Source organism: Parasteatoda tepidariorum, chromosome 5, assembly GCF_043381705.1.
Source record: "Parasteatoda tepidariorum isolate YZ-2023 chromosome 5, CAS_Ptep_4.0, whole genome shotgun sequence".
NCBI lineage: Eukaryota > Metazoa > Arthropoda > Arachnida > Araneae > Theridiidae > Parasteatoda > Parasteatoda tepidariorum.
Window position 1 is genome coordinate 23,663,643 of NC_092208.1, and position 22,390 is coordinate 23,686,032.

The 22,390-nt window shown below is 29.7% G+C and overlaps 2 protein-coding genes across 5 annotated transcripts; one reads left to right on the forward strand and one right to left on the reverse strand.

The window, feature by feature from the left end:
- Positions 1-36: 36 nt before the first annotated feature.
- Positions 37-21,697, reverse strand: LOC107451310 (zinc finger protein 493). Its single transcript, XM_071181014.1, has 5 exons — positions 21,474-21,697; positions 18,268-19,690; positions 6,823-6,898; positions 5,643-6,137; positions 37-1,688 (listed from the first exon to the last, which is right to left on the reverse strand). Exons 2-5 carry the CDS (start codon positions 19,209-19,211, stop codon positions 747-749), a joined length of 2,457 nt encoding a protein of 818 aa, XP_071037115.1. The 5' UTR covers positions 19,212-19,690; positions 21,474-21,697; the 3' UTR covers positions 37-746.
- On the forward strand, positions 3,765-11,707 carry LOC107451309 (zinc finger protein 271). 4 transcript variants are annotated; one of them, XM_016067364.3, is made up of 2 exons: positions 3,765-4,146; positions 9,376-11,707. In XM_016067364.3, the coding sequence occupies exon 2, from the start codon at positions 9,649-9,651 to the stop codon at positions 10,618-10,620; it is 972 nt and encodes a 323-aa protein (XP_015922850.2). In that variant the 5' UTR covers positions 3,765-4,146; positions 9,376-9,648; the 3' UTR covers positions 10,621-11,707. The 4 variants fall into 4 exon arrangements, with proteins under 4 accessions (XP_015922850.2, XP_015922851.2, XP_015922852.2 ...); XM_016067365.3 differs by having other exon boundaries at positions 3,765-4,045; XM_016067366.3 differs by having other exon boundaries at positions 3,765-3,999.
- Positions 21,698-22,390: the final 693 nt, after the last annotated feature.

Consider the following 22,390-nt stretch of genomic DNA (forward strand, 5'->3'; position numbering starts at 1 on the left):
ATGGTGATCAAAAATGGAAAAATGAACAACACAATATAATATACACTGTTTATTGTTCCTTAAAACAAAGCAATATACAAGTTAAAACAAAAGATGCAGACTATGTCATAGAGGTTGTACTCATGTACTGTAATACTTAGTAATAATATTTACAAAGAAAAAAAAACGTTTTTTGAATAAAGTTACAAAAGTCCTAGACTATAGTGTGACTTTCAGGAGAACTCCTCCAGATATCAGTCTCGCATTGTGGCGGGCACTAAGGTTACGAGGAATAATCACTTCAAATAGGGGTGTGGGGTAAATAGTTTCGTCTTGATAATGACATAGGTGAGTAAACCAATTGACACTTTCATTGCACCCCATCAGAAAAGTGCTCACCATTGTTATTATAGCAGCAGACAGCCCCAGACTTTGAGTCTGGAGGAGTTCTCCTCAAAGCCGTAAAATAAATAGCCTGTTTTAGTAAAAAAATTTCTTAGCTATTCACGAAATTGAAATTCTCTTTCATCAATACTCATCTATGCTAAAAAGTGCAAATTATAATGCCGTGTTTTATACAACAGGAAAGTATTTTAAATCAGATTTCAAAAAATTATCATAGACATAATTTTGAAGAAACAAAAATATTTTTCTTTAATGTTTATTTAAAAAAACAAGTCTGACACAGGTAGTCAATCTTTCTTGTGTTAATTATATGTACAGTAAAATAACCAAATTTATATTAGGGAATTATATTTCACATCTAACTAAACATCACTAGAACAAGCATTTTCAGATGCATGACTTAAACTATGAGTCTCTAAATTCCTCCGTTTCCAAAATCCCTTACTACATATTTCACAAGAAAAGGGTTTTTTACCCTGATGAACAAGAGCATGAATTGTTAAAGCACTGTTTTTTAAAAAACTCTTATTACAAATGGTACAAGTATAAGGCTTTATACCAGTATGGATGCGAGCATGCATATTCAAAGAAGATCTCCTTGCAAAAGTTTTATTGCATATGATACAAGAAAAAGGTTTTTCTCCAGTATGAACAAGATAGTGAGATTTCAAATGAGAGTTTGACAAAAAATTCTTATTACATATGCTACAAGTATGAGCTTTTTCAATATGATGCCTAGAGCTGTGATTAGTCAGACTAACTTTCCAATTAAAACTCTTATTACATATATTACAAGTGTAAGGCTTAACATCTTTGTGTATAGAAACATGATAATCCAAAAGAGATTTTTTTGAATAGCTCTTATCACATAAGTTGCATGAAAAAGATTTTTTATCAACGTGAAGACGTTTGTGAGCAGTTAAAAAACCTTTTAATTTAAAAGTTTTATGACATATGTCACAAACGTGAGGGTTTTCACTAGAATGAGTAAGCACATGACGATTTAGACTATTTTTACGGTAAAATTGTTTATCACACAGGTCACACGAAAAAGGCTTTTCACCTGCGTGAACATTAAGATGGGCAGTTAGACCATTCTTCCAATTAAATGTTTTATTACATACATTACAAGAAAAAGGTTTTTGATCATTGTGAGTAATTCTATGAGAATTTAGATTCCCTTTTGTTGAGAAACTTTTTTTACATATGATACAAGGATAAAGTTTTTCTTTTGTTTGATCAATATTGTTATTAGTCATAGGAGGTTCAAGAGAAACAGTTTTATCACACATAGCACACAGAAATCAACAATAGCAATAAGAAATTATCAATATTAAATAACATACAGTTTTTAATACAAATTATAAAAATAATATTTATATGGAACTAGACAATGGTCTTCAGCATTTCTTTTCATTAAAATAAATGCTAGAATAATGGGGCCAGAAAAAATACACTGAACAGCCTTCAAAAATAATATAAAGATGTTATTACTGTGTTTTGAGTTTTAAAGTAATAACTCTAATCATAAATTATATGTGCAATATCATTAGATACAGTATAATATTTAATGCCTGTTAAAATTTACTTGAATGTCAGTCTCTGATAAACTTAGATATTTCTTGTAGTATGTATTGCTAGGTAATTGCAAAAATATAAAGGTACTTCACATAGACCAAAATGTTAATAAATATGGCAACATAGTTTTATCTATATATATGGCAACACAGTTTTAAGTCCATTCTGTTAAAGTGTTTGAAACAAACCTAAAGAATAAAAAAAAACATAAAAATGAGTCAATTACATACTTATAAATAAATAGCATAAAATAAATTATGAGTATGATAATGAAACTAACTCTAATTTTCCCCAATATATAACTCCAATAAAAAAAAAAGAATCTCAATAATCAACCAAGTAATAGTCTATTTGGCCATTCTCTTTATTATTTTTAAATATTATTTTGCACAGCTGCAAACAAAAACATGAAATACCACATTTTTTGCAAAATTTATTATGGAGAAAATTTTTTGACAATTCAAGGTTTTGAGATAAAGTTATGTTTCTCCCAGTTTCTTTTTTCCTGGCGAATTTTGGTTTTTTAGACTTTTACTGATGCGTACTAACCCTAATTAAGCACCACTGGCTTTAATAACAGTTCAGCCATTTTTTAAGCCCCCTAAGCAGATAAGCACCTATTTTTATCCGAAAGAGAAAGGACAGTAGAAAGGGATACATAAAAAAAATTACTTGCATAAAAAAAAATGCCTTGCAAATTGCAAACATAATTATATTTTTAGGAAAATAAAAAAATTTTATACAAAAAAAAATCTTTTGTTAGAAATATGAGAATTGAAATTTACTTATTTACAAGGGTAAGAAGGACAAAGGGAGAGAGAGTTGCCTGTGGCGGTATTGTGATCCATCGCAGAATAACCGTCAAGTCTTGGCAACTTCTGGACAATGGCTCGCGAGAAACTTTAAAAAAGAAAAAAAAAATTTACAGAAAGAGACCAACTTGAAAGATATAACTGGAACCACCTGCAGGCAAACATGTACATGTTTTTTCTTTCTTTTTTAATTGCAAGTTTAAAATTTATTTGGCACCTTGGCGATTGTAGTTGGCGTGACAGATCGCGATACGGAAATATCCCTGGACAAAGATCAAGATAAATATACTTGAATCATAATTGAATAACCTGTTTTCTGAAGATCTTCTCAACCCCAATTGTTAAAAACATACGTTAAAAACTTGAAATTTTACCTAACTAAATTTAACAAACAACACGGCAAACTCAGAATAAAAATATAAATTGAGTTTTTGAGTTATTTACTTGAACTGTTGCAAGAAAATGCTTGTTTTGAAATTAAGTAAAGGATTTTGAAAAATTCTTATCTATAATTTTCAGTCCAAACAGAATAAAGTGAAACAATTCGGTGAAAAGTGTCTGCTTGAAGCTAAAATCATATCATAATTCTTAATGTTCTAAGGGAAATGAAGGGAATACAAATCATAAAAAACCATAATCAAGACAACAACAAATAGTTAAAATAACATATTTTACTCCCTGAAAGAAATATAAAAACATTATAAGTGTAAACAAAAAAGAGCATTTACCATGGAAATAAAAAGATCATAATAGAAAATGCACTTTTTCTTTAACACAACGGCAAACCAAAGCGAAAATTAATAATTTCAAACAAAAAAAACTCGGATGCATAACTTTAAATTTATGTGATTAATTGTCAATTTCAACGAAACGCTTTTGCATTCTTATTTCTGTTTATGAAGAGTAAAGTTTTTGCTATAAACAATATAAAAATACAAAACTTTACTTCTACTTCAATAACATTAAGCACCTAAATTATATTTAAACAGAACAGAAATAAACAGTTTGAAGCTTTAAAAAACTATCTGGGCACTTATTTTCGTTTTCTGGACCTCCTGTGGATTTTACAAAATCGCGTTTAATAAAAGCGATTTTTTAATTTTGAAAATACTATTTTAATAGAAAAGGAAAATTCAATTAATTTTCTTGTTTTTGTTTAAACAGTCTTGAAGAAGTATGCTGATATCCATATTGGTGATGTGAAAAGTTAGGCAGAGTATTTGAAGTTAGTAAACATCAGGGCAGTATTGAATTTAACTGTGGCAAAAAGGGTTTGTAGTTCGTAAGATAATGACTGATAATTTTTGGTGCCCTCAGGACAGTGGTTTGTGAAAAACTAAAGAAAGAATTGTGAAAGCGACCAACTCCAAGGGTATAATTTATAACCTCAATATTTCTTTTTTTAATTTTTGCAATTTCAAAATCCCTTTATCGCCTTGGTGAGCGTGAACAAGTATCGATTCGTAACGCAATGGGGATATTTCCGTATTGTGATATGTCATGGCAACTATAATCGCCAAGACACCAAATTGATTTTTAAACTAGAAGAAATTTATTTAAATAAAAACGCGTGGAGGTTTGCCCATGGATGGCTACAATTTATACCCTTCGAGTTGGTCCCTTTCTGTCATGTTTTTCTTTAGTTTCTCGCATACTCCTACCAGGAAGTTGTCATGACATAGCAATTATTCTGCCACAGATCACAATACCGAAATATCCCCGGCGCACCAGATTACGATGCGGAAATAATCCCTCATGTTCACAAAGAGCAATGTTAAAAGGTGCTCTGTGTCCAATAGTAGAATTACCTACAATGCTAGTTTCCTCAGTTTTTTTGCAATTTTAACATGTACAATAATACATCTCTATAGGCCTCAAAAATTTCCTGAGTATTTTCCAATCTTTTTATTTTAAAGCAATCAGCTACAATCACCAAGGTGTTAAATGGATTTTAAAGTTGCAATTTTTTTTAAAAAAAAGGAAGTTTTGAATCACTTGAGGGTAACTACAACTTATTACCTTCCTGTTGGTTTCTTTCTGTGATGTTTTTGTTTAGTTTCGTGTGGGCTGCTACCTGTAAGTTACCAAGACTTGGCAGTTATTCTACTGCAGATCACGATACAGAAATCTTTTGAAATATGATGAGAAACTTGCAACTAACTTAATTGTAGATTTAAGTTAGTTGCTAAATTACGATAAAATAGCTGTTTCTGTGTCTATTTAATTTTTATCATTATGCTATTTTTGACAATAACTATCAAAGAGCCACAATGGCTCAGGGATCGAGAACTCGCCTTCCAATGAGATGAACCAGGTTCAAATCCCATCAACTGGACGATACGAATTTACGGTGACCATTTTTTTTTTTTAACCTGAAACCAGGACAACATGAATTTTGACCAGCCACGCCCAAATTTTATAAATTTTTATCAAAAATTCACCCAACAGCCAACCTGTATTACCTAAGTAAATAAAAAACTTTTAGATATCAAAAAATTTTGCATTTATTTAAGCACAAGAAATGTGAAAACTAAAATATAATTTTACAATATAAAATTAAAACATAACATAACATGATAAGCCATACCTAATATAATAACATAATAAAGCATAAGGAGTTATTTAAATTAGTTTTTTTTTATATATATATTTTTCTGAGGAATGAATTGCTTTTAACAAATTTTTGTTTTCCTATATATTTTCATAGAATTCCATACAGGTTGCATTTAAATTATCTTTGACAATCAACAAGGATTTCAAAGTTTCCACTGTCAATTGGGTTTTCTCGCTAGTTCAGATGTTGTTTAATAAAGAAAAAACCCGTTCGGTCAGTGCATTAGTTCCTGGCATACAGAGGCAATACTCTACCAATTTGCCAATATTATTGGACACATCATTTTCTTTAAAGGCTTTAAAAATTTCAATCCACCTATCTGATACCGAAACGCAATTTTGTTTCAAATGCCCAAGTTTCTCGTCTGTCGTGTAGAGCTGAATGAAACAGATTTCATCAAAGAGCTCATCTTCAATTAAATTTATTTCCGGATAATGTTGAATTAAATAGTCACTGCATACTTGAACCATTTGATGCGTAGGTTTCATGTTTAATGTAATCCAATTAAACTTCTCGATTCCGTCAAAATGGCATTCCCATTCTTCCAGATACTGAAAACATGTGCTGTAAAATTCCACCACTTTTTCTTTGAAAATATTCGATTTAACTAAGCCGTCTTTTTCTAGCCCTTTTAAATTTTGCCGAACTTGCAGGGGCAGAAGCACACTTGCTATCCTGTCAGCAATTTTGGTTTTAAGGTCCTTATAAATGATATTTGTTTCCAACATAGAAATATCCTGTCCTTCTATCTTCAAAATTGTGTTATGAAACGTGGATGACACATTATGGAGAAAGGAAAGCTAAGATTTGGTTTCAGGATTCTCAAAATAATTTTTAATAATTGTCGGAGTTTTTTCATTAGACGCAAAATACGATTTTAATGCAGAAAATATTTCCAACACGCGCTCAATAGCTGGTCGTAACACTAACCACCGCATAGCACTGTAACTCAAAAGTTTTTTATATTCTATGTCTACAAAATTCTTTTAATTCACTGACGCGCACAGTATAGATGTAAAAGTAAGAGTAAATCTTGGTAATTAAAGTTTGTATATCAATTGGAAGGCAATCCGCCGGAGTTTGTATAGAATTGTTTAAAATATGCGCTGAGCAACCAATTCCCACATGCTCCCGCCCGTCCAAAGTAGCTTTTAGCTTGGTAAAAATATTTTTCCCGGCTCCTCTTCGCATGCCTCCAAAGTTAGTGTTAGTGTTGTCGGCACAAAACCCTAATATTTTGCTTTCTAAATTATGTTTTTTTAAGACTTCTACAATATATTCGGTAACTATGTCAGACGTTTCTCCTGGCAAATCCTTTACTTCAATAATTTTTACCTGTATTCCATTCTTGTATGAAAAATATCTGACAAGTAAAGGAATAAGTTTAATTTCTTTGTGATTTGAGGCGTATGAATACACTGACATAAAACTTACGTTTCTCAGATCTTCAGCCAATATTTGATTTGCATAAGGGACAAGTCCATCGGTGATTATAGCTTCGCATTTGGTCCTAGAGCATGTGAATTTAGCATCGAAGCATGCCTTAATAAGTTTACAGGTACAGTCCATTGATCGAAAAGATTGATTATGCATAACTGTATGATATGCTCACAAACCTTCAGCTGCAGCTATTTTCTTCTCGGCAGTTTCAAATTCTTTTTTCTTAAAATATGACGTCATACTCGAACTTTGCTGCTGACACTGCTCGCTTGTGTTTAACTGTTTTTATGTGGTTTTCAATGGCGCTTTTTCCACTATTTGCAATAGAAAACGTACTTCTACATTTTTTACAATATACTTCACTAGGATCTATATTTTTACTTTCTTTAATAAATGTATATTTTAATTTTAAATCATCATTAAATACGCACTTTCGTCGTTTTTCCGCCATGATAATAATAAGGTAAGTACATCACAGTTAGTACATCAGACCACCACTGGCTTGTATGACGTCGTGGGGGTTCTGCTCATGCGACACCTGACGATATCACATGGAATTATCAGGGTTGCCAGTTCTAATTTTATTATTCTTATTTTATTACTTTTTTTGTTTTAATGTTTTCTAATCTAAAACCAGTACTTTCCGTGTACTGGTTTTGTTTAATGACTAACCAGGACTTATGCCCTGAAAACCAGTACTGTACTAGTAAAATCAGTACGAATGGTCACCTTATACGAATTCCACATCCGGCTTTCACCGACCACAGTGCTGACATGAAATATCCTCAGTTTTAAATGGAGTTCCTTTTCGTCAGGCTAACGCTGGGAGGTTCTCATGGTTTTCCTCACCATGTAACTCAAATGTGGGCTAGTCCTATCTAAAAATCCTCCACAGATGCAAATTTCTCCCAGTACTCGATCCAGGAGTTCCCTTGTCTGCCGGATTGGGCTCAAAATTACAAGGCTACGTAGTTGAACATTAGTAGTCGTAAACCCAAAAATTGGGTCAGCTGTTCAACTACGGTTATAAAAAAATAAAAATAATAACTATCAAACATACAACTAGCATAAAATTAAGGTAATTTAGATAAATAAGTGTACCAGTTCAATGGAACACGAACCGACAGTACATAATAAGGGAGTCCATATACATGCAGCACAAGTACAATGCATAGGATCACATATCTAGCCATGGGTTGCTGAAAGATTCTCATTCTATATAATTTATCTATCTACCCTTGAAATTTGAACCAGATCTTTACTTATAAAAATAAAGAAACAGAAAATTTTTTTATATGCATATATCGGGGTCTGTTCAGGCCAAATTTACAACCGTTTAGCGGTAGCTTCACAAATTCATCTTTAAGACAAACGGTAGTTTCACAAAATACTTTTTCTTAAAATTTTATGTTTGTATCCCATAAAAAACGATAAATCCATGTTTTTACGATATTTTTATGTTGATTTTTTAATATTTTTAATTTTTGCAAACTATGTCTAAATTTTTACAAAATAAGTACTTCTCAGAAAAACCTAGCCAGACCCTTAATATATAATTACAGATATTAAGCTTTAAAAATTCTGAAATATATTAGAATACAAGAAACTTCTTCCATGCTTATTTGTTCTTCAATAATTGGGCAATATATGCCCCACTGTCAGTTATTCTTTTTGTTAATTCTTTTTGTGTTCATTTTTAAAATTTTTTGTTTTTTACCTAGAAACTCCTTGACAAAATGTGCATGTTTTTTTTTTTTTTCAAATAGTTAACTATAAAATTCTGAACTAATTTCTGAAATCTAAATTAAGCAAGTCTCTTCCAAATGTTACATTGATTCGTTGTCTACAATAAGTCTTCTNAAAAACATCTTTTTACCTCCCAAAAAATGCTACTTTTTTAATTAAGAGCAATTAAAAATCGTGTACTTTCGTTTTCAGTTTAAAAAGGAAGTCACGTGACTTTTAAGAAAGTGACGCCGTTCGAGCCTGACTCGCGTTTGTTTACACTTTTTCTCCTTGGTGATTTAACGCTTGTTTACGTGCCTAGTTGAACGTCGTTTGTTTTTTTAAAAATGTATTTTAAAATCGAAGTGTATTGCTGTTTGATGTCTTCATCAAGTAAATATAAGTACTGTATAGTGCCTATGTGCACTAACACAACTTCCACAGCTCCTGAAAAGATATTTTTTGATGTGCCAAGAAAAGCTGAGATAAGGAAAAGATGGTGCCATCTAATGAAGCGTGATGAGAATAAAAATCCTGAATTTTCTGAAAAATGCCCNGACGTCACACCAATCAGCGGTCGTTTTCGAGTGAGGGCGTTTTCGCTCAAATTAAAATATTAATAATTAAATAAATATTTATTTGTCAGAGTTAAAAATTATATTTTCGTAATCAGGAAATCAATCTTAAGAAGTAATGACTATAATTTGGAAAATTTAAGAGATGCTGCAATTGTCCATTAAGCAAGTCTCTTCCAAATGTTACATTGATTCGTTGTCTACAATAAGTCTTCTAAAGTCTTTTTATTTTCTCTCTCTTTTTTAGATTGTTATCAAAAAGTCTACTGTGAAACTATGAAAGTTGATCAAGAATAATCAAGTTTACATAACTTTACAACTAGTTACATCAACTTATTACTTTTCTCTTAACTATAATTATGAACCTAATCAAACTAATAATTTTAATTTAACTATGAAAAAAAAAATTTTGAATTATAGGAAATTGTTTAGTTAGATATATTAGAAATATATGTTCTGATATAATATAATATTAATATATTACTTTTATTAATATGTGTTACTAAAAAATAACCTAGCTATGCAAGCTAATAAAAATTTATATTCTTGTAGCATGTGCAATAAGAGCTACAAACGAAAATATGATTTGCAAAATCACAGTGTTGTGCACACTAATGACAAGCCTTACGTTTGTAATGTATGCAATCAGAGTTTTGCTCTTAAACAGAATTTAGTTAAGCATTGTCGCATTCATTCAGACAGAAAAACTTTTTTCTGTGAGATATGTAATAGAGGGTATTTAGAAAAACGCAACTTAGCTCTCCATAGTTTAACTCACGCAGAAGAGAAACCCTATCCGTGTAATATGTGTTCAAAAAGTTTTATTCAAAAAAGAGCTTTAATTAAGCACAGCTATGTGCATTCTGGTGTAAAGCCATATTCTTGTAGCATTTGTAATAAAGGTTTTTCACTTAAAAGTTCTTTAACTAATCACAATATTCTTCATACTGGTGAAAAACCTTATACCTGTAACATATGTGGTAAAAGTTTTTCAAGAAAATCTTTGTTGATTGAGCATTCTGTTTTGCATTCTAGTGAAAATCCTAATCGATGTAGCATTTGTAATAAAAGTTTTTCTTCTAAATACAGATTAAACTCTCACTATATAATTCATACAGGTGAAAAACCTTACTCATGTTACAAATGCAATAAGAGTTTTAATGATAGATCTACTTTGAATCGTCACAGTATTATACATACTGGTGAAAAGCCTTATTCTTGTGACATTTGTGGTAAGAGATTTGCGCAAAAATCTTCTTTGAATATTCACTCTTTTATTCACGTTGGTATTAAACAGTTTTCTTGTCCCCTATGTAGTAAGAGTTTTCTAAGAAAAAATGACCTAACTCTCCATGCTAGAGTTCATACTGGTAAAAAGCGTTTCTGTTGTAATGTATGTAATAAGGGTTTTTCTAAAAGACAATATTTAACCAATCATATTCTTATTCATGCTAGTGAAAATTCCAAATCAGACATGATAAATAATCCTTGAAATTGATATCCATCTCCACAGTTTTTAAATTACAGAAAGGACTTGTATTCAAACTGTATTCATTGTACTAGTATTCAAACTGGTGATAAAAGTTTATTCTCTCAGTGTCCCACCCCCCAACTCCCCACTAAAATGTTATCACTGTCTTGTGCTGATATTATACCCAAGAAAGTTTAATTATTACTACCCAAGACCAGTTAGTCAAGCAAACTTTAATCATTTGATTATAGTTATTGGGATACACCAGTCATGTTTAAAGCATGAAATAGTTGACAAACACAGCTAGAATTATAACATTCATAGAATGATTTTTTACAATCTGGACTTAATTGTATTCTTTAACGCTCTTCCTTTTATTTGCAAAAACTCTTAATTTTCTTTTTTATACAGGTGAAAATCTTACCACAATCTTAGTATAGAAACACGATACTTATTCTGTCAAAAAATGATGTATTATAAATACTATACAACAATGTTCTGCTAAAAGCAGATGTCAGATTATCCCAATTAAAAATATTTGCAGGAGAATAGCTTATGTTGTCCTCATACTGTTCAATATTGTTGCTGCAAATGGTAGCTTATATAAGGCTTTCCTAATAAACAATGTCATCTTTTCACAAACTTTGTCACTATAATTTTTAAGTTATGAAAATAATTTTTCTATTTTCTTCTCCGGAACACAGCAAGACATGAATTTTTATCTCTCCATTTTTCTTTAATAATTGTTCAAATGGTCAATCATTATTTGGAACATTCTGACTGTGACAATAGAAACTTATTTCGTTATGTTATTTTGCTGATTAGGAGTTTTCCCCTAAATGAACAATCTTATTTGTTGTACAAAAAATTACAAATAATATTCAGGAATTGTATATTATTTAAAGATATTGTTAAATAACAAATGTTATTGAGGAAATTGATAATGTTAAATCTTTTTACTTAGTAAGTTTCTTTATGTGTATATTTGTCAGAGCCAGTTTTAAAAATATGTATGTATATTGTATATTCAGTCAAGGAAAAACATATGTATAGATCTGTAGTTGAGACACTTATAATAAAGTGTTATTTATATATATATTTTAAAAAAGTGTGGTTTTATTGTAATTTTTTGTTAATGTAACCGATTTTTCTTCTATTTATCTTGAGTACACTAGTGATTTAATTTTTAAATCAACTAAGTATTATAAAAAGTATTAGTAAGTATAAACTAAGTATTATTTTTCAATGATACACTATCTATGAAAGTGTGTACTTAATCTTTCTGATGAACTTAACAGGAAAGTTAATGCTAAAGCATAGTGAAAACATAAATTCAAATTCTTATCTATATTTTACTTTCAATTATATAAGGGTTGCAATTGATTTAGTGAACAAATACATACTTATTTATTAAGTAACTACAACACAAAAATTTACATAATTTCTAACCTGTATCACATAGAGAGAAAGATCGAATTACACCTCTACTGAAAACAACTGCAATTTTTGAAAACATTTATTCAAAAAAAGAATAGTGATACACGAATACTTGAACACATTATTATCTGAATCGTACTCAAACCCAATGACATAAATAGTCATTTTAAATCAAAACGCAACAGGAAAAAAAAAGTCTAAAATATTTAAATTTAAGAATTTGCAGTGCGATCTTTTTGAAAAATTTTGAGCTAAAACCTGGAGTTTTGGGGTAAAATTATGTACTTTCACATTTGCAGCTAAAATAGTTTTTTAAATCTTAACTATTTTCCAGTTATAAATTTTAAAAAACCACCAGTTTAATTTTTTATGAATAAGGGTTGGCTTTTTCACAAACTGATTCACTTTTTAAATAGTTAGAACATTAGTATAACGAGGTGGAAAGCTTTCAGTTGTAGTGGTGGTAGCTGCATCCAGTAATATGATGCCTTATGTTTGATTTGGTTAAATACATACTAGAGCTGTACTAAAAATTAAATAAAAAATTTTAATGCATCTAATTTCCCCATGTGTATAGATATAACTTTATTTTATTATAGATATTTTTTATTTTGGGGCTATAAAATTTCCAAAACTGCTACTTTTGGAGCTGCTATTCGCTATTTTATAATCTCTAGTTCAGACACACACAATAATGACACTTGGCTTATTTCCAAATTAGTGTGTGGATGGGGATTAGGTTATAAACTAGTTTTTATCTTAATTTTGAAACTAATTAAAATTATTTAAGTTTAGAAGTTGAAGGAAACTCATAAGTGCATTAAACATAGTGTTCCAAGTAAGCATTGTGGAAAATGTATTGTATATTTTTGGCATTTAAAAAGCAAAAAATACTATGGAAAGTGAAACCATCGTAATACACTTACATAAAGCTTCACTATATAGCTATAGGTGTTAGATATTGACATTATTAGTGAATTGAAGAGGAGAGGAGATAAGAGTTTTGACATAGAACGATTGTTCTTTCTAAGTTGCGATGAGGTATTTGAACATTATAATCATGAATTTATATTTCATGTAACAAGAATCGTTCAGTAAATTAAACAAAAAGCGTAATAGTTTTGGTATTACTTTTCAATACCGCCTTAAAAATGGAAAATATCACTTAAAGCAAATACAAGCAATATTTTAAGAAATGAATAATATTATTCTATAGAGGTGTGCAGCGAAAATGTTCTTGGAAAACAAGAATATATTATCCTAAGGCTGAAATTTAGAGAATAATCAAAAATATTACTTTTCCTTATACATAAAATTTTTTTTTAAAAATCATGCTTGTACTTTAAATTATTGAATTAAGGCTATTTTATCTTGTATTCGCAAATGTAATAATTTTTTTTCAATTTGATCATATTTATTAATTTGATTACATTTAGGCTTATTCATAAATAAATTAGGACAGTAATTCATGTACTATAAATATTTTAATAGCAATTGACAAAAAATGTTTCTCTTTCATTTTAAATATTGCAAAGCATATTTAATCTGAACAAAATCTAAAAGAAATATATATTAGTATTTTTAAATAATTTGATCAAAATTAATGCAGTGAAACCTCTTGGGAGCGACCACTCTCAGTTCTACCTTAAAATGGTCATTAATGGAGGTTGGTTTTTCTTAGGGGTTACCTTTATTGACTAATTTTAATCAGTGTCGTTTTCTTGGTGCGGAAATGCCACTTGTGTTGGCATCATGAAAAACGAAGCAATGAATAAAATTTAGCGTCAATAAAAATCACCCCTACTGATATAATTATTTGTAAAAACAAATTTCCCAATTATGAATGAGAAAACTATTTTAAATAAATAAACAATTATGTTTTTTGTTTTAAATCTGCATTTAAACTTATATCATAAAAATTAGTTAACTTTAAAAAATGAGTGGTTTGTTTGTTTGAGATGCTTATTTTTTTTCTAAAATAGCTTTTTTTTTCTGACTGCAACGTGAGGTTGTCAATCTCTTTAAGAGATAGACTAGAAGAGCTCTCTAAATAAGAGCCCCACACAAATATTTTGAACACATTTTAATCTTATTTGTTTTGTTAAAATGTTTTGTGTATCCTTATTTGACCTTTTCTACACTTGGTGCATAAGTTTGTCCGGTCCCTTGGAGAAGCTTGGATGGTCTCTTCGAAAGATTTTCTTCAACACAAAGTCTATGTAAAAATTTCATGCCTCTCAAAAGTGGCCGTAAATAGAAGAGATCTCTACAAAGAGGTATTCTTTCCTTGAGGTTTCTCTGTAGTTTATATTTACACTTATTCTTTGTGAATTAGATAATCTTCCAGAGAAATTTTACATCTCAATTAATTCATTAGTAGCAATATTATCAGTTTCAAAAGAGTCATGTTCTTAGAACCATTCACAAAATTTGAATTTAATATGAGGGCAAGATCCACTTCTGAAGAACCAACTCTTATGCTCTTAATGTGGTAGACAAATGTTATGTGACAAAAAATCACAATCCTCCAAAAAGCGTGGTAAGTTGCAATTGCTCTGTTAAAAAACATTTCAGATATGATCCATTAGATTCTTACCTGGAAATCTAGCTGGCCACTTCATCCTCTGAATATCATTAGTTTCCAGGTATTTCTCACTTGCCCAGTGTGGGATTCTTGTTTTTGTCCATAAAAATGAAACCAACTGCACCTCTGAACAAGATTTCAGCCCTTTGCCTTATAGAAGTCAAGGTGCCTTCGTGAAAGATGTGCAAATCTGTGGGAGTGACATCTCAACAGACATCATAACACCTTGATCTCTATAGTGGCCCTTTTCCAATATGTATTTGATGGTATCAGGTGTTTGGTTCTCTCCATAAATCAACAGAATCAATACGTACTTGAATCTCACCAGTGAAAAGAACCTGGTCCAGACCAACTGAGTCTTTGTCCAATGTTCATATTACCTGAAACAGTACAGACAAACTCTCTTTTTATCTCGAATGCCATGAAGGCACCCAAGTTTAAAATGTTAAGAGTTCTAAGTAAAATTTTCCAGACATAAAGTCGATTCCCAGTTCATTTTTAATATGCATCCACACAAGACTCGGCTGGTCTGAGAATATATCTCAAGGCCAAAGAATTTCAGAGAATAAACTGGCTTGCCAGATCCCCAGACATGATGCACATTGGAGCTACTCTAGCAGAGTAATTGTATTTCTTACTCCTTTCCCTCATGGCAAAAATAACAGACTTAATGGACGAATTTATTTGTTTCAAACATTTGTCAACTTTCAAAACAGCAGAGTGTAATGAGTATTGTATTGCTGTAAGTTTATTACCTTATAATCCTCCAAAAATATTATTTTGCTGCATTATATTTTGGAAATTAAATTTTGAGGAGTTAGAATTATTACTTTTTGTTAATGTTTTAGGCACACTTCAATAAATTTTCATGTGAATTTCACTGGATTCGAATCACAATTTCTGGTCTGGAGTTAACCCAAAAAAATGTGTTTATTTATCAACTTTTTGACTTGAGTGTATGCAAGAATGAATATAGGATTCTGCAGCAAGTATGTAAGTATGGTTTTTGTAGTTTTTATGATATAAAGTGATTTCTAGCCAAAAAATGCTTAGGAAAGGTCTCAAAAATGTTAATACAGTATACAATAAATCCTATAAAACAATTTCATGCAAATATTTTGTGGAAAAATTTGTTTACTTAGTTTAAATTTTTTCTAATTATCAAATTAAATTTTAAAGATATGGTGCCATTTTTTTAAAACATTCTGGGTTAAATTAGTATTAAACAATATATTTTAAAACTCCAGTGCCATCTTTATGTCCCACTCAGATAAGAGGAATAAAAAATCTCAGAGAGAGATTATGAAACTAATCCTGACTTAGGTGTCTGATTAAATATGCCCATTTGGTGGGAATCATACCAATGAATTTTCATAACAAGATTTGTTGACTTAGAATAAATTTAAATTTGTACAAGGGGAAAGAAGGCCTTAAAAAAGAAAACTTTTAAAACGACTAAAATTGTTGAATTCAATATGCATCTTATTAATTTACTTGATATCTTATTAATTTAATTTATAGAGTCATGATAAAAAAGGAAAATATTTTTTATTGTTTTAATGCTTGGCATTTAAAACTTTTTTCCTTCTTCAAATAAGTTGAATATCACTTCTCACTGGAAAAATATTTGCTACTTGTTATTTTTGAGGCATGGTATTTTCATTCAATAACTTAATTTGAGCATTGAAATATGATAGCATTTTTTTTCTATTTGAAAATTGCACTAGAAATGAAACTTTTATTAAAGAATTAAAATTTCCATTAAAGTAGAATTATTAATTTTGTATTAAAAAACTATATCTAAAATTTTATGTTCTCAACAAAATATTTAAAATGTTAAAGAAAAATTGAAGTAAAATGTATTTGATAAAATAATCACACAATATCCATTGAATTTTTGACTAAAATTTGCAATAAAAAACACATTTTACTTGTTTTAGATGTTTCAAAATTATAAAATGTATGTTACACTAATGTATAATTAGAGATATTAGAAAAAAATAAAATTTTACAGAAGTTACCATAAACATTATTTATTGTAAAACAGTGCAGGATATTATTAAAATATAAGTACAAAAATATTAAACAAATTACAAACAAATAAAGACATTTAAAATTAATTTTACAAAAAAAATACATTTTTTTAATGACTTAAAATTTAAATATGACATGCATGTTAGTAGTTCTGTAACAATAATCCATAAAATTTGTACAAGTTTGAATCCAGTTGAATAAGCAAAGAACTCATATAACTGCGACCAATGATACAAATATCAGTAGAAAAAAAGTTAAGAAGATAAATCACAGTCAATTGTATTTTTAATTAAGAAAACTCAGACTGATATGCGATTCCAAGAAATAACACAGTATTGAAACACAATCTGAAAATATTAAGTTTGTGAATGCCACATTTTACAAACAAACAACAAAAAACATTTTACAGGAAAAAAAATTTAACAAGATTTAAAAATTACTAAGTTTTCTGTTAGATACCTGATTAGGTATGTAATCAGATAGAAATTAACTCGAATAGAATTGACAGAGAGAATTCAATGTTGATATATTGAAATATTTCTTTATATTTCCATTGTTACTTTATATAATTAGCTTGGTCACTATGAGTTGATCAATTTTTTAATAAACTGTTGCTTTAAATGATACCTTACCATATTTATACTTTCATATTCAACTGCGCATCCTATTTAATATAAGGAAACTGAACTTTGTGAGCCTATATAATTGCTATTTAAATTTATTTTAATGAAACAAAGAAAAGATACTAATGGTAAAAATATTATAGGATTGAAACTTGAATATATAATGTTATTTTTTTTCATTAATCTTAAAGAGATGATAAAGATGACGAAACTATTAGTACTTTTTGTAAATGCAATTAAAAATCAAAAATGCAAAGAGCAATATCTACAATTGGTTTCTTGTTTGAACTTAAGCAAAAGATCAGATTTATAAGAATTTTCGCATTATATAAATTTAAGTAGCTTCTAACACAGGGACTTAAATTTAAAAGAAAAATGCAGAACAGCTCCAAAGTAATAATTTTAAGAAAAACTTCAAATAAGTAGTAGTAGCTTCAAATAAGTAGTAGTTATCCTGTGGGGATTCAAATGCATTCTCCATTGATATTATATAGACCATTTTGATATAATGCTCTTCTCCTTAAGCTTTATTTATCTGAAAGTGCAGTACTGAATTTCTTTGAAGGCAGTCTCAAATAGCTAAAACATGTGATTGCAAAACTAAACTTGTGATTGGATTTGCACCAACAAAAACTGCATTGCTTAAATTATATATTCTGAGAGGACAATCAGAAATTGTTAACTGACATATCCTAAATTGCTAAAGTCAAAAGAACAAATTTCCATCTCCATGTTTTTGAACTTTAGTGGATACAGTTATGATCTTTTACTAAGTATGTGTGGTATTAGCTAATGGTTAGAACATGCATATGAAAATTATGTTGTTTTTTTCTGTTTAATTTGCCTTTGTTCATTTTTTTAACAAATTTAGTTTCCACTTAAGTTTACTTCGTAATTTAAAGATCTTTCTTTTTGGATTAGATTTAGTTAGAATTTTAAGTCTTTGCACATGTGACATGTAAAGCTCTCCCCTTTCTGATGTTCTATTATGATGCAATCCTTTGTACTTGTACAACAGCCTGAATAAGACTAGTACATACTTTTAAGTGACTCAGTACATACTTTTTTTTTGAAAATCCCTTATTGCATAAACTACAATAATGAGGTTTTTCGCCAGTATGAACAAGACTGTGCTTAGTTAAACTATTCTTAACAGTAAAACTTTTATTACATACTTCACAAGAATAAGGTTTTTCTCCAGAATGAATATAAGAATGACGAGTTAAAATACATTTTTTTGAAAAACTCTTATTGCATATGTTACAAGAATACAACTTTTCACCAGTATGAACAACTATGTGACGTGTCAAATTACTTTTATAAGTAAAACTCTTATTACAAATACTACATGAATATGGTTTTTCACCAGTGTGAACAATATAGTGAGAATTTAAACTAGATGTTGATGAAAAACTCTTATTACATATATCACAAGAATAGGGTTTACTATTATTAGAATGAAGAAGACTGTGCTTAACTAGACTGTCCTTTCGTATAAAACTTTTATCACATATATCACAAACAAAAGGTTTCTCACCAGTATGAAGAGCAATATGGTTTGTTAAAGATAGTTTAGTTCTAAAATTTTTATTACAAATACTACAAGCAAAAGGCCTTTTATCAGTATGAAAGAAAGTGTGACGATTTAAATGAGCCTTTTGAGCAAAGCGCTTATTACATATGTTGCAAACATAAGGTTTCTCATCACTATGAATAAATCTGTGTTTATATAGACCACTCTTCTGGTAAAAACTTTTATTACACACACTACAAGAATAAGGTTTTATACCAGTATGAATAATACTATGATTAAATAAAGTATTCTTGCGTGAAAAACTTTTGTTACATACATGGCAAGAGAAATACTTTTTATCACTATGAACAATACTGCAATCAACTAAGGAACATTCGTTTTCTAATTTTTTATCACACATGATTCAAGGAATCATTTATTTATTTCAAAAAAGAATTGAGAATAAATTTAAAATAATGATATTCAAAAATTAGAAGATGCGTGTTTTTGTCAAAACCCTTCTATTACAAAAAGGATAATCTTAATATTAACATTTTTAAACTTTTTTTCTTGTTTCAGTTCACACTAGTTTGCATATGAGTTTTAATTACTTACTAAGTGCAATAGTTTATATAAACAAAAATAGCAAATCAAAGTTAAACTTATATTTCATTGCTTAACATTTTTCAACACAAATAAAAAATTGATTCTTACATTTTTCAGAAATAACAATTTGAACATAAAAGAAAAGTAAGTCTTTTTACTATTCAGTGCTTTCAAATTCAAGTTACTAACTGCAAGTAATTGAGCAACATTATAGGTTAATTTATAGAGTCATAATCAGCTTGGTTTTATCCTCTCAAAGTACTTGAGCAGAGCAGTATTACTCTTGATTTTTATCTAAAAAAGATTAAAAATTAATTAATATAATCAAAGTTATTTAGTTTGCAATATTATAAGAGATGAGAGCATTTGATTAATTAATATAAATAAACACTCCCAGTATGTGTTAAAACACACTGAGCTAAAAATCTTAATGTAATTTTTAAAATTCAGTTTATTTGAAATAGAAAAAGATTACTTTGACTGGACGACTTTTCAAACGTGTAACTAAAAAAAATTTGCAAAATCAATTGCAAGCAAAGGTAAATTCTGATAATATTGTATTTAAAAAAAGTTTTAAAAATTCTGTGATTTTTTTTTTTTTTTTTTTTTTTTTTTTTTTTTNTTTTTTTTTTTTTTTGCAAAAAAAAACATACGTTACCTTATTTATGCAAAAAATAATACACCAAACTTTTACTTTGTTCCTAGTTTGCGTTTTAAACAGTTCATGATAATTATAAAATTTTCAAAATTCCATTTCGAAAGCGCTGTAACGATACCTGCACATGATATCCTATAAATGCAACAATATATTTACAATAAACTGTAAGACTATGAAAATCATTTAAAAATATTAATTATGAAAAAATAATGATTAAAAATATTTTAATTTGCAATTCTTTTATAAAAAAAATTTTTAATCAAGTGATTTTATTAATAAAAAATCAGAAGTTACATAACAAAAGGAAACCAACTCTTAGTTTTCCCCTGGCAAACCACAATACACTTTCTCAAGTTAAAATCTTTTGATGCCTTCACAAAGGTAATTGGTGCAAACAATAATATATGTGGCCTGAGGAGAAACAGGAAACACCAGTACCAATAAGAAAATATCTTCAATTTATGATGGAATCAATGCACCTAAAAGTGATTAGCTACTCAAATGCATGGTTCCTAGATTGCATGTGCTAATAACATCCTATTTAAAATATCAGGATCTGTTATAATGAATGTCAAACATGTAATTGACGAGAATAAGTAAATTTAAAACTTAATAGAGGGCACAAGTAATGATTATTTCATAGTGTGATACGAAAATCTTGTAGTAATATAACATTAAAATCTCAAGACTATAAAAAACATGAGCGCATCTGTAGAACAAATGTCACATAACCATTATTATGGGAGGATTATCACATTTTTAAAAAAAAATTAATTTAGAGCGTTGATTCAAAACTTGGACATTTCATACGATCACAGCGATGGCTCGGAGGATAAAGCGTTCGCCTTCCAATGAGGCGAACAGGGTTTGAATCCCAGTCAATATGAATTCCTTATCCGGCTTGCACCAACCACAGTGCTGACATGAAATATCTTCAGTGGTAGATGGATTATGTGTTCGAGTCCCCTTGCCATCAGGCTAAACGTGGGAGGTTCTTGTGGTCTTCCTCTCCATGTAACGCCAATGCGGGTTAGCTCTATAAAAATGCCCTCCACGAAGACAAATTTCTCCCAATACTCGATCCAGGACTTCCCTTGTCTTCTGGATTGAGTTCAAAATTACAAGGCTACGGAGTTGAACATTAGTAGTCGTAATCCCATAAAATTGGGTCGGCTGTTCAACGACGGTTATAAAATAAAAACTTCGACATCTATTGGTTTTAGGGAGATATTCGTGCAGTCTAGATTTTAGAGGTCCTACACTACATCAAAAATAATTATTTATGTACAATTATTTAAAATTAATAATTTTGTTATAAGTACTACAAACTTAACCTTGGTAAAAATTATACTAGATATATTTATCACTATTAATTGCATTATTGCTAACTCTATTTACTAGTATGCTAACTGGACTTACTAATAACTCCTCAATCGTAGTAATTTATTTTTAAGAGCTATGTTGCATATCCATAGAGTCTAATAAACCCGTACGACTTCTCTTTCTTTATTTCAATTGATTTCGCTCGTTGATTATAATCTAATAAAGAACAAACGTTTAAAATAAAACTGAAAAATTTATTACTTTTATTGTTTATATTTTATAATTTCAGCCCTTGCAGCTGCTCACATCTGCGTACTTGAAGTATAAACTTCTCATGATTAACCACTTTAACGGTCATTCTCGCTGCGTGAAATCTACGCACTTCAGATAACCGTCAAAGGAGAATGATACGGAAATTCTTCCCGAGCGAATCGCAGAATAATCTTGGCGGCTGGCGAGAAACTAAAAGAAAAAACAATCACAGAAGGAATCCAATTCGAAGGCTTGTGGCTTAACTACCACTATAAATATTCAATTCACTAGTGTATAAGACACGTTAACTTGATTCTATCTCGAGGTACCTTTTGATAGATGAAAGTTGACATGGTCGATGGTGACCCGCCATTAGGGCGTTTCTAAATATAAACCATGTCGAGGTACGTTTTGATAGATGATATCATCTATCAAAACGTACCTCGAGATAGAATCAAGTAAACATGGCTTATATCGGAATAGGTTTTCAATATTCATAGTGGTAGTTAAGCCACAGCTTCCCCCAAGTAAACTTCTAGATTTTTTTTTTCCAAAAAGATGTCCAATGTGCACCCATGTCCGAGAGATATTAAGTTCAATCCCCACAAGCCAAAAAACTCCTAGTGTACAAAGTGGTGACAGGTGCACGCTAAATCTGTCGTGTCATAAGGTTCTCCAAGTTCCCATAACAAATCAATACCTCTGGGAGTACTGATCGGAGATTGAACATGTTCTGGTTCAGATCAAAATTTCGATCTGCG

Coding starts and splice junctions, on each gene's coding strand:
- LOC107451309 (XM_016067364.3), top strand. CDS start 9,649: ATGCAAGCTAATAAAAATTTATATTCTTGTAGCATGTGCAATAAGAGC.
- LOC107451310 (XM_071181014.1), bottom strand. CDS start 19,211: ATGTGTGATAAAAAATTAGAAAACGAATGTTCCTTAGTTGATTGCAGT. Junction 6,899..18,267: donor CAAGTACAAAGGATTGCATC/ATAATAGAACAT, acceptor CACATGCTCTAG/GACCAAATGCGAAGCTATAA. Junction 6,138..6,822: donor TGGCTGAAGATCTGAGAAAC/GTAAGTTTTATG, acceptor ACAATTTTGAAG/ATAGAAGGACAGGATATTTC.